General features: G+C 44.2%; 3 protein-coding genes and 1 long non-coding RNA gene across 4 annotated transcripts; 2 read left to right on the top strand and 2 right to left on the bottom strand.

The window, feature by feature from the left end:
* The first annotated feature begins 9 nt into the window (after nt 1–9).
* Nucleotides 10–1,228, top strand: LOC147919020 (uncharacterized). The gene is made up of 3 exons (XM_087503816.1): nt 10–97; nt 186–313; nt 452–1,228. The coding sequence occupies exons 1-3, from the start codon at nt 10–12 to the stop codon at nt 1,226–1,228; spliced, it is 993 nt and encodes a 330-aa protein (XP_087359942.1).
* A 701-nt stretch (nt 1,229–1,929) lies between these two features.
* LOC147919019 (uncharacterized) lies at nt 1,930–2,445 on the bottom strand. The gene has a single exon (XM_087503815.1). It carries the CDS (start codon nt 2,443–2,445, stop codon nt 1,930–1,932), a length of 516 nt encoding a protein of 171 aa, XP_087359941.1.
* Nucleotides 2,446–3,120: 675 nt separating this feature from the next.
* Nucleotides 3,121–4,643, bottom strand: LOC147919018 (uncharacterized). Its single transcript, XM_087503814.1, has 2 exons — nt 4,486–4,643; nt 3,121–4,435 (listed from the first exon to the last, which is right to left on the bottom strand). Exons 1-2 carry the CDS (start codon nt 4,641–4,643, stop codon nt 3,121–3,123), a joined length of 1,473 nt encoding a protein of 490 aa, XP_087359940.1.
* Nucleotides 4,644–8,910: 4,267 nt separating this feature from the next.
* LOC147919017 (uncharacterized) lies at nt 8,911–9,820 on the top strand. The gene is made up of 3 exons (XR_015592026.1): nt 8,911–9,073; nt 9,405–9,501; nt 9,651–9,820. It is a non-coding gene; the product is annotated as an uncharacterized LOC147919017 (long non-coding RNA).
* The last annotated feature ends 1,914 nt before the right edge of the window (nt 9,821–11,734 follow it).

The following is an 11,734-nucleotide window of genomic DNA, read 5'->3' as shown; positions in this document are numbered from 1 at the left end:
CATTAGGGGATGAGCAAAATAAACCGAGCTCGAAAGACAGGGGTCCCTCCTCAAAATAAACCGAACCCGCTGAAGGAACAACGTCCTCTCGCCCGAGGTAATAGATTTTCTGAGGTGCTCTTAAGTTTATACCTTTGACTGTTCGATAGTTGATGACTGAAATGACTTGCCCAAAAATCTTTCAGTCCCCCTTGCGTCCCCAGCTGACCTAATGAGGAGCTACGTACAGCCTGGAGTTTGGATTCCGGCGTTTGCTGACATGACCGAGGTCAATCGTGCGAACTACTTCCGTTTTACGGTTAAAATCGGCGAGGTAATACCCTTTGGCCCCTTTTTTTTCTTATCATTTTATCCGCTTCTTGACGAGCTGACTTTCCAGCTAATGATCGAGTTCAACTCCTCGGTGGCGTCCTACGAGGATTAATTGTTCGCCTCCCCTTCATCTTCCGAGGTGAACCTTCTTCAAGAGAGGATCGCTGACCTGGAAGCCCAGGTGAAAGAGTACGCCAGGCTGGAGGCTGAGAATGCTAGCACCGTAGCGAAAGCCGAGCAAATCCGAGCGCGGATGAAGAAGGCTGAAATAGAGGTGCTCGACCTTGGGGTTGCCAATGAAGACCGCCGAGACAAACTGAAGAAGGCGGGAGACCTTTACTTTGAAGCGGCGGAGGATGCGAAGGCGGCCAAGAACAGGTTGCACGAGATCGAGCTCTGCAATCAGCTACTCGAAGCTGGCAACAGCTGCGAGATTGAGAGCGTGCGAAGGGAGGAGAGGCAGGCAATGAGGCGGACTCTCCGTCCTCTGGTTGAGGAGGTGAGGGTCACCTTCGAAGAGAGGGAGAAGCTAGCTCCGCTCCAGGTCCGAGCTGCTGAGATTAGGGCGAACCGGATGCTGATCGAGGAGATCGCCAGAGGAGAGATCCAAGACATGGAGGCCGAGCTCGGACTCCTGAAAGCTGATGAAGAAGAGGCGGACGAGAAGGTTTCGAAGGTAACTCCTCGTGACCTCGACCTCTCAGTATTCTCAGATCTTTTGGCAGATACACCCGATCTCTTGTGCAGCGAGAACCCGCTAAGCGTCACAATCGACGAGTCCAGCACTAATCTCGGGCAAATGTCAAAGCAGGGAATGGACGATTTTCTGGCGAACACTAGGCCTGAAGAGGAGCTCGCAGAGATGGGCTTGGCCCTATCCGAAGCGGCGTCTGATCCCGTTCTTCCTAATCCTTAGTTTTTGTTTTGGGGTTGTTTTGGCACGGGTTGCCCCCTGTTTGTAGTACTTATTTTCAGACTTGTTTTGGAGTGTTTTGGTCGTGGTAACCACTCCATAAAAAAAAAAATTTGTTTTGTCATCTTAAATGCAAACTTAATTTCCGCAATCTTTTGTTTTAAAAGATGATATGAGCAGGAATAAACACGAAGTAAGAACTTCGGTTAAGTAGTTCGAAAAGATGACACCCCAACTTTAATAAGTAAAGCTGAGTACGAAGTGGATACTTCGGTTTAGATAAGAAACTAAGTTTTGACTTTACTAAGTAAAGTGGAGTACGAAGTAAGAACTTCGGTTTAGATAAGAAACTAAGTTTTGACTTTACTAAGTAAAGTGGAGTACGAAGTGAGAACTTTGGTTTAGAGTTTTCGCAAGGTTAAGCTTTAAAGTAAAGCTGAGTACGAAGTGAAAACTTCGGTTTAGACCTGCGAAGATGAACCTCGGCTTAAATGATATACGCGAAGTCAGACTTCGGCTTTTTTTTTTTTTTTTTTTTTTTTGAGGAACCATTATTAATAAAAAAGTTTAAGAAAACTTTAAATTTTATTAATATGGATAGCTGGACATGAAGTGGGCTGCCTACGTACCCTTATCGGGATCAAGCTAAATCGTAGTTCGATACAAATAAATTAACTGTAAAAGAGTTTAAGGTGCAAAGAATTCTAAGACCTCGGGACTGGTTTTCCCTCTGAGTCCTCAAGCTGATAGACTCCATTTCGGACTTCGCCAGTAATTCTGTACAGTCCTTCCCAATTAATTCCCAGCTTTCCTGCATTGAGCTCCTCGGTGTTCTCGTAAACTTTCCGGAGGATTAGGTCACCAACTGCCAAGGGTCTGCTTCGGATTTTGGAGTTATAGTACCAAGCTACTGCGTTCTGGTAATTCTGGATCCAAACCAAGGCCTGGTCCCGACGCTCGTTGATTGTATCGAGAGTATCCTGTAGGAATTCTTCATTCTCCTCAGCTCGGAGCGGGTTTAGCGAGGTACGGATTCCGAGCACATCTATATCGGCTGTGACTACGGCATCAACTCCGTAAACCAGGGAGAAAGGTGTCTCATTAGTGGCCCGACGAGGTGTTGTTCGGATCGCCCAGAGGACGCCCTGAAGTTCGTCCGGCCAGCACCCCTTGCGAGCATCGAGCCGTTTCTTCAAGTTGGCAAGTATGACCTTATTCATCGCCTCGGCTTGCCCATTACCTTGTGGGTAACGAGGAGTTGATTTATTGAGTCAAATTTTCCACTTCGCGCAGAACTCTTCGAACTTCGAGGAGATGAACTTTGGACCATTGTCCGTGATAATTTCACACGGGACGCCATAGCGATAGATTATGCTCTTAAGCACGAACTGCTCCACTTCGTCACTTGTTACTTTCGCATAGGCTGCCGCTTCTACCCACTTGGAGAAATAGTCGGTAAGAGTGAGCACGTACTGAACTCCTCCTGGTCCTCGATGTAATGGACCAATGATATCCATAGACCACATCATGAATGGGTAAGGTGCAGACACCGAAGACAGGAGCTCGGCAGGTTGATGAATTGACGGGGCATGCTTCTAACACTTCTCACAAGCTCGAGAATATCTTTCGCAGTCCGTGACCATGGTAGGCCAGAAGTAACCTTGTCTTTTGATTTTGAAAGCCAGAGTCCGACCTCCGGAGTGATTTCCATTGGGACCATCGTGAAGAGCTCGCATTAGCATCGCGGGCTCACTACCAGCCACGCATGTTAGATATGGACCAGCTACACTTCGGCGTAGAAGTATTCCGTTGTGAACGCAGTACCGCGCACTGACAACCTTGAGTTTCATAGCTGCCCATTTGTCGGCTGCGAGTTCCCCTTTTTCCAAGTAAGCCTAGATCGGGCTCCGCCAGTCATCTGCCCCGCAGCTGTTAGAATTCGTGCCGCGCGAAGTAGCATGTGGGATAACAGCCTGATTGTCAACTGGTGAGCTTGCCGGTTCCGGAATTTGACTCGCGTCTAGCTCTGCCAGAGGTGGGTGAACGTCCATTGGAGTAGGCATAACGGGGGCTGGGTCCTCCGGTGGCAAAGAGTCCGCAGACGCCTTGCGAGCTGCCTCCTCTGCAGCCAGCTGCTTTTTCATTGCCCGGGTGACGACATTTGAGTTTTCTAGTCGAATGCTCGGATATTGGATAACTACGACGGGGATAATCCTGGTCGTCGCGGGATCCGAAGTGGACGCCAAAGATGCTAAAGCGTCCTCAGCGGAGTTTTCACTTCGTGGGATCTTAGTGATTTCAAAATCCTCGAACTTAGTGACTAGTTCCCGAGTTGTGGATAAATAAGCCTCCATACGACCATCCTTTGTCTCGTACTCCCCCAAAAACTGGTTGGTGACCAGCTGTGAATCGCAGAAAGCTCGGAGTTTTCGGACACCAATCCCCACTGCAAGGCGTAAACCAGCAAGGAAGGATTTGTACTCGGCTTCATTGTTGGACGCACTGAAAGCCAAGCGAAATGACTGCTCGATCACTTCGCCTGTAGGGGAAGTGAGGCGGACCCCAATTCCTGCTCCCGACTTGGACGAAGCACCATCGACATACAACGTCCATGCGGCTTCGACATTGTCACTAACCGAAGAGGCTAGTTGGAGTTCGATCAAAAAAGCAGCCAGCACTTGCGCCTTTGCACAAGTTCGAGTCCGGAACTCGATGTCGTATTCACTGAACTCGACAGACCATTTAGCTAGCCTCCCGGATTGGCTCGGACTATGTAATACCGTCCGTAGTGGTTGCGTCGTCAGGATTATGATTGTATGGGACTGGAAGTAAGGACGCAGTTTTCTTGCCGAAGTGACTACTGCTAGGGCCAATTTTTCCATCATAGGGTACCTGGACTCCGCCCCAGTAAATGACTTGCTGATGTAGAAAATTGGTCGCTGCTCCCCCCTTTCCTCACGAACCAAGACTCTGCTGACTGCACTGTCCGAGACGGCTACGTAAAGAAAAAGCGGCTCACCAAACTCGGGTTTAGCCAAGACCGGTGGTTCAGATAGATAGGCTTTGAGCTGAGCAAACGCCTCTTCGCACTTTGCATCCCACGAGAAAGTTTTTCCCCCTTTTCGCAGCAACTGGTAGAACGGGAGGCACTTGTCCGTAGATCGAGAGATAAAGCGGTTGAGGGCTGCGATCCGTCCATTAGGCGTTGCACTTCGCGTAAAGTCCTAGGAGAACTCATAGACAAGAAAGCATTGATTTGCCTCGGATTCGCCTCAATTCCTCTCTCTGTGACGATATACCCTAGAAGCTCCCCTGATGGGACTGCAAAGGTGCATTTCGTGGGGTCAAGCTTCATCCCAAACTGATTCAAGATGTCGAAGCAAACTTTCAGATCCGCAAGATGCGAGCTGGCTTCCATTTAAATTTTCAGATTCGATGTAAACTTCCATGGTCTTTCCGAGCTGGTGCTCGAACATTCGATTTACCAGTCTCTAGTAAGTTGCTCCCGCATTCTTTAACCCAAAAGGCATCACCTTGTAACAGTAAGTCCTGCGGTGCGTAATGAACGCAGTCTTCTCCTGATCGTCTGGGTTCATAAGGATTTGGTTGTAGCCAGAGAAAGCATCCATGAAAGACATCAACTCGTGCCCCGAGGTAGATTCAACTAGCCGATCAATGTGCGGAAGTGGAAAGCTATCCTTGGGGCAGGCCTTATTGAGGTCGGTGAAATCAACGCAGACTCGTGACTTTCCATTCTTTTTCTTGACTACCACTGTGTTTGCGAGCAACTCGGGGTACTTTACTTCGCGTATCTGTCCTGCCTTCAACAAACGTTCAACCTCTTTGTTAACGATTTCAGCTCGCTCAGGACCCAGCTTCCTTCGCTTCTGCTTTACAGGTCGGAATGTTGGGTCCACATTCAGCTCATGGGAGATAACCTCTGAACTGATACCGGGCATCTCGTCTACGGACCACGCGAAGGTAGCCATCCTTTCCTTTAGGAAGGTTATCAGACTGGCCCGGAGCTCGTCACCCAACCCCACTCCAATCTTGATTTCTTGATCCGGAAACTTGTTATTGATGAAAATGGACTCAGTGAGGTCACCTTTTAACTACTTCCGAACTGGATTCTTCGGGACCTCGAGCTGTGGTTGCTATTGGACCAGGAGCTTGTGACTTGCGAGGTAATAGCTCCTCGCCGTCCTTTGGCTTCCTAGAACCTCCCGTACTCCTTGTGGGGTCGGAAATTTGACGCACTGATGGTACGTCGAGGCCACTGCTTTCATCTGGTAGAGCCAAGGAGTTCCCAAAATAATATTATAGGCCGCAGGTCGATCGAACACCGTGAACTCCACCATTTTAACCACTCCTTGAGTAGACACCGGTAATGTGATCGTACCGAAGGACATTGACGTCTCGCTGGTGAACGAGACCAAAGGTGAGGGCGGTCCTAGGATGTGTTCTTTCCCGATACCCATTCTAGCAAGCGTCTCGAGGAAAATCAGGTCTACCGAGCTCCCAGTGTCAATTAGGATTCGGCAGACTTCGTGGTTCGCCACGTCAAGCGAAATGACGAGTGTGTCATCGTGCAGAGTGTTCAGCTCCTCAGTTTCCTTCTCGGAAAAAGAAACTTCAGGTAGATCGCTTGCTGCAACCTTAGCTCGCTTCGGCTGGGGGCTGTTGAGCTTCCGTTGATGGTCTTTGATCGCAGTGACAGAGTTCTGAAAGAGGCGCGATCCCCCCATTATCACATCGATTCTTTTCTTGGGGAGTTCATTGCCATCGGACTGCTTTGGTTTCTGCTCCAACTCCTAGATTGTTACGTTTGGCATTTCGCCCGCCACGTACTTTTCTGCGAGGAGGTGCATCAGCTTCTTGCAGTCACGAGTGGAATGACTGTTGGTTTTGTGGAGCTCGCAATACGTGTCCTCATCTCGGACCCACTTGTTACTCGGGAGTACACCACTCTTGGAGCGCGGTGAGAATGGAGGTTTGGACGGTGAATTCTTTGGAGAATTCTTTTTAGGAGATTGAGTGACTGCAAACGTGCTCGGCCCGGACTTCGGAGTCGTAGGCGGAGTCTTTTTAGCGGGCGCTTCGAACCGTGGTTTTCCTATAGGGGAGCGTTTTTCTTTTGCGCAGCGGCGATTTTGTCTTCCTCTGCGACTATCAAGTTCGATGCCCGGTGTAATGCGTCCTGAATGGTTGGGAACTGATTCACGGACAACTCTTCGCGGAAGCGAGATTCATGCCAGAGGCTGTTTTTAAGCGCGGCCAGGGCTGTGGATTCGGAGAGTCCTGGAATCTTGACCTGGATCTCCTTGAACTTTTTTATATAAGACCGAAGAGACTCTCCTGCCTTTTGGCTTAAGTTCCAAAGCTGAGCATCTGTCACCGCAGTTTCGATTAGGCTAGAATACTGCTTGACGAACGAGGTTGACAGCTCGGTGAAGTTTGTTATGGAGCCGGCTGCCAAAGATGCGAACCAAAGCAGCACCGGTCCACAAAATGTTTCTGCGTATAACTTGCAGTACCCAGCGTCTGCTTCGTGGGGCTCGAGGTCCACCCGGCTAGCTGTCAGCAAGAAAGTCTTGAGGTGATTGGTCGGGTCCCCTTTTCCTTCGTAACTAGAGAACTTAATTTTGCCAGTATCCTTGATGCGGACCTGGGCTATTTGATCGGAAAAAGGAGTTCGCCTCGACTCCTCGATCACTCGAGAGATATCCGGAGCTGAAGTGGTCGCACTGTGCATCACAGACCGCATGTCCCGGATTTCGCTTTGCATGCGGAAGATCTCGGGATTGGTAACATACCCCGAAGTTGAAGTGTTTCCATCCACAGGGAGAGGAAGACGAACTGGGACCTCGGAAGATCTGATGGTGCCGGGCTGAACCGGAGTGCGGCCATTGCCAACCAGTGGTGGCGCTGTTTGCGTGTTGATTTGAGGTGGGAACGAATCTCCCGGGGTGACGTTTGTTGCTGCCACCTGCGAGGTGGAAGGTGGAGTCACACCGGAGAAATCCAAAGCACGCCGGCGTGGGTTTGGGTCAGAGGACAGGAGGTCGACCCGATAGGCGTACGCGCGGTGGGAGGCTGAGAGGTCTGCTACGGACGTCGTGACTTCCTCAAGACGTGCGGAGACCTGACCCTCCTGGCTGTCAAAACGTTCAGTAAGAGCGGCGGAGGCAGCTTGCTGTCGGTCGGATTTCTCAGACAAGTCCTGCAGGAGCTTCTGGATCACCTCCAAGGATGCCTGATTGGGAGAGCCGGTTGCCATAACGGTGGTTGTGCTTGGTGTATTTACGTGCGAAGTCAGAACTAATGAGAGTCAGGCGATAACTCCCCTCCTTCTAGCGCCAAATGTGAGAACTGAAATCTAGTTTCTCCTTCCGAAGTAATTTGAATGTGGAGGAGCTTATCGCCGTTTATAATTCCGAACTGAATTGAGAGAGTTTTGAGAATTTGAATTTGTATTACTGCTTTTGGAAAATATTTCTGACCCTTTACAAAAGACCCTTCCTTACATATTTATACCGACCAATTTATTATCTACTTAATACATAATTAATAGGGCACGATTTGCGTGACCCAATTAATTCTCTTGAATGCGGGAATCTTTGACCGGGCCCGAGCTGCGAGCTGACCAACACGGATCACCTCCGCGCTCACTTTCTTCCTCCATGCCTGATGGGCCGATCAGTAATACGCTCTTGGCCCATTAGACAAGCCCGACATGGACCCTTTTGCTTATTGCCCGAGATGGCAGATCGTGGGTACAACACTAACCCAAAAATATGAAGAAAAATTAGAATCTTCATAACCTCTCAATTATTCTTCAAAATCAAAGACTATTGCGCTGTCCAATAGATTCATGAAATATGAATTATCTTTCCTTTTATTTTTGCACTCTTTACGCTGGAACCATTCATCAACCGCATACTGTATATAACATTCATTCATACTTATCAAAGCCCTCAAATTAATTCTAATTATCGAAATAGTTGAAAGATGGTACGTAGGTTTGTTGACATTTGGGGTTCTTCCTCTGTTTCACTTGAGAGGTTCACCATCTCTCTACTCTCTCTGTTTCTTTTCTTGTTGAAACAGAGATTAACAAGAAAATTCTTGGGAGGGGACCATATAAAATGTTCTGGTCCCTGGTCTGAGAGAATATACGGGTCTAGGTCCGGAACCTCTTAATAATTCAAAAAAAAAAAAAATAAAGATTAACTTGTTCTCTCTTTATTCTCTTTGTGTTTTTTTTTTTTTTTTGTCAAACTCTCTTTGTGTTTTGTTTATTTTCTTGTTCTAAACAAAGACACTAACGTTTAGTAAGAGAAGATAGAAAAACATTAATTGTCTACATCTTTTTTATTTCATCCAAGGATAGTTTCTTACAAACACAACACACACATATGTAGTAGTTCTCACTACTCACTAGATACACAGACACCATGTTTCTACTTAGACTAAATCTTACTCTTAGACATCATTACACTAAGACAATACCAAGCTTACAAGCAAGGTGAATCAACAACTCTAGGACTCTTAACTAGACATTAACTAACACACTACTTTAACTTAATTTAGTTAGCTTACACTTACACAACCTTATTTTGGGCCTCATTAGTCCGCAGCCCATTAACCATCTTATTTCAAAACACTTGATGCCTAACTCCTCTTTTGTTGACTTCTTCTTTCTCTGGTTGACTCTTCCCCTTCGTCAACTTCTTCTACGACTTCACCGTCTTCCTCTTTGCTCTTGATTCTTCTTCTGTTCATCATCGTATTCCTTCACTTTAAGCTTTTCTTTTGTTGCAGGTTCAATCAAGGTTCAACTTCAACAAGGTTTGTGTTTTAATTAAATGATGTCTCTGTAAATGTATTGTAAATGTATTCCTTCTATTTTGTATGCATTTCAATTCACGGGGGTTTTCTTTTGCATATATCCATCACATTGGATTCCTTTATACAAAACGGTGTACAACGATTGAATATGATTTACCTAAAAAAATCAGAAGGAAGAATTTTTTTTAAAATCACATGCATGTAATTACAAAAGCTTGCCAAGACGATGGTACCTGCTCTATTCATTAATACATATATGGAAACTAACGGATTACGTAGGCTGTGGATAGTTATCCGCCATAACCTAATAAGTGGTCGTTCTCTTTCTCAGACATATCTTGTGGGACGCCACGAAAATTCGGAAAGACGATGAAGAAAAAACTTCATCCCATGTAGTTCCAAAAGCTTGCCAAGAGGAATAGACGATGGTACCCTATACATATATGAAATATATCTAAATTAATCTTTTTTCTATGGAAAGTGATCAAAGGAATCTTTTTGTTATATGAAAACTAAAGGAGTACTATCTTAATTATTATCCACCATAAACCTAATAAGTGGTCTTTCTCTTTCTCAGATATATCTAGTGGGACGCCAATATGACCAAAACTCGGTCGATGTTCTTGTTCGTTTTTACTTCTTACAATTGGATTTATTTGAAGGATTTTTAACAAAATGGTGTACAACGATTAAAAATAATATATCATAAAATGAAAAGAGAAAATAATCTTATATGACTTGATAAAATAGTAAAGTATCTAGAATAATCCAGTTCTAAAGCTCTAACTAGACCAGCCCATCTCCAATAGTTTGCTTTATTTTTTTAGAGCAAAGGTTTGCTCCAATAGTTGGCTCTATTTTTAACTTTTTTAAAAATTTATTCAAATATATTTTATTTTAGCTTCTACTATAGTCCTCTAATTTTAAAATTTACAAATTCAACCCACTTAGTTTATTTTAAATAAATATCTAATAAAATTATGATATTATCAAAAATAAAATTTTGTTACAAAACATAAATAGAAGATACAATGGTAAATACATATTTATAAACACTATCATTAGTATAACTTTCTGACAAATGATCAACTAATGCGTTACGAAGTGAGAAATAGGCCTTTTTGTCTTTGATTTGTCTCCTTGCATACCTACCTTTACTCCAAACAAGCAAAAATCTTCAAGAAAAGACTTGATCAACAAGTTCTGTTGGCATCTACTTCATTTGGTCACTATTTTGATAATCTTCATGGATCGTTTAACGACTTACCAGATTATTAAATAACTAGTTTATGATGTGTTTAGTATTTTTAATGGCAAGTTTAATTGAGTTTTTCTATATATATTATTAAGATTTTGGTGCTAATTATGTATTTTTAGTTTATCATTTGTGATTTCATTTTATTTTCTATTTTAAAATATGTTATTGTTATATTTTGAAATTTTAAATTTTAATTAATTTAACAACTATGATTTGCAATATAAATTTATCTTATAATAAAATTTTATTCAATAGTTTTGTTTAGGTATAAAATGATAAGATATCTGGGGAACACTTTGTAAATAAAAATTTTTTACTTTAACAATGGAGAAATAAATAATATTGTTCCAAATTGTATATAACACCATTGCAGATGAATTTAAACTAAATATAGAGTTTGGAGCAAGATTTCTGTTACGGAAAAGGATATGTTCCATATATTCTTGTGTATATCTTTAGTCAATATTCTCTACTTGTACATCAAGTCTCTTGTATCTATATATACTCTTTACCTATCAATAAGAAATCCGACGTTTTCTCTGAAATTTACATGGTATCAGAGCAAGGGTCCAAAACCTAAATCCCTAAATTTTTCTTTTCTTTCTTTCCGCCGTTTCTCTCAAAGAACCCGGTTTTCTACTCTTAATTTTGTTTCTACTACTTACATGATGTCTACGACATCGGCTCTTTCTACTACTACTACTAAGGAATTGATCTCATCTTCTCCTTACTATCTCTCCTCTAATGATCAGCCGCATCATGTTCTTACTCCGTTTCTCCTTAATGGTGAAAACTATGAGAAGTGGGCTAAGATTGCACGTAACAATCTTGCTGCCAAGAATAAACTTGGTCTTGTCGATGGTTCTCTTCTCAAACCTTCTGCTGATTCAACCGATTACCAACGGTGGGTTCAAGTCAACTCGATGTTATGCAGCTGGCTCTATGCAAGTTTAGATCCTCAAGTACAGAAGGTGATCTCGTTTGTTGACAACGCAAAAGTTCTATGGGATAATTTGCGTGTTCGTTACTCTATCGGGAACGCTTCTCGGGTTCACCAAATCAAGTCTTCTATTGCTCGCTGTGCTCAACATGGTCAAACTGTTGCTGATTACTTCGGCCAACTAAAGGTGATGTGGGATGATCTTGACGACTTTGAGCCTTTTATTGATTGTTGTTGCAATTCGTCATCTTGTCCTCAACGTCTCAAGCAGCAAGCCCGTCGCGACCTTGAACGTATTCATCAATTTCTTATGGGTCTCGATGTCTCTCGGTTCGGTACTACTTGAACCAATATTCTTAGCCTTCTTAACCGCGACACTGACATGACTCTTGATCATGTCTACTCTGAAGTTATTGCTGAAGAACGTCATCTCATTGTTGCTCGATCAAAAGAAGACTGTATT

Source organism: Camelina sativa, chromosome 20 (genome assembly GCF_030686135.1).
Source record: "Camelina sativa cultivar CO46 ecotype springtype chromosome 20, ASM3068613v1".
Classification (NCBI taxonomy): domain Eukaryota; kingdom Viridiplantae; phylum Streptophyta; class Magnoliopsida; order Brassicales; family Brassicaceae; genus Camelina; species Camelina sativa.
This window is presented reverse-complemented; position numbering and strand designations above follow the sequence as displayed.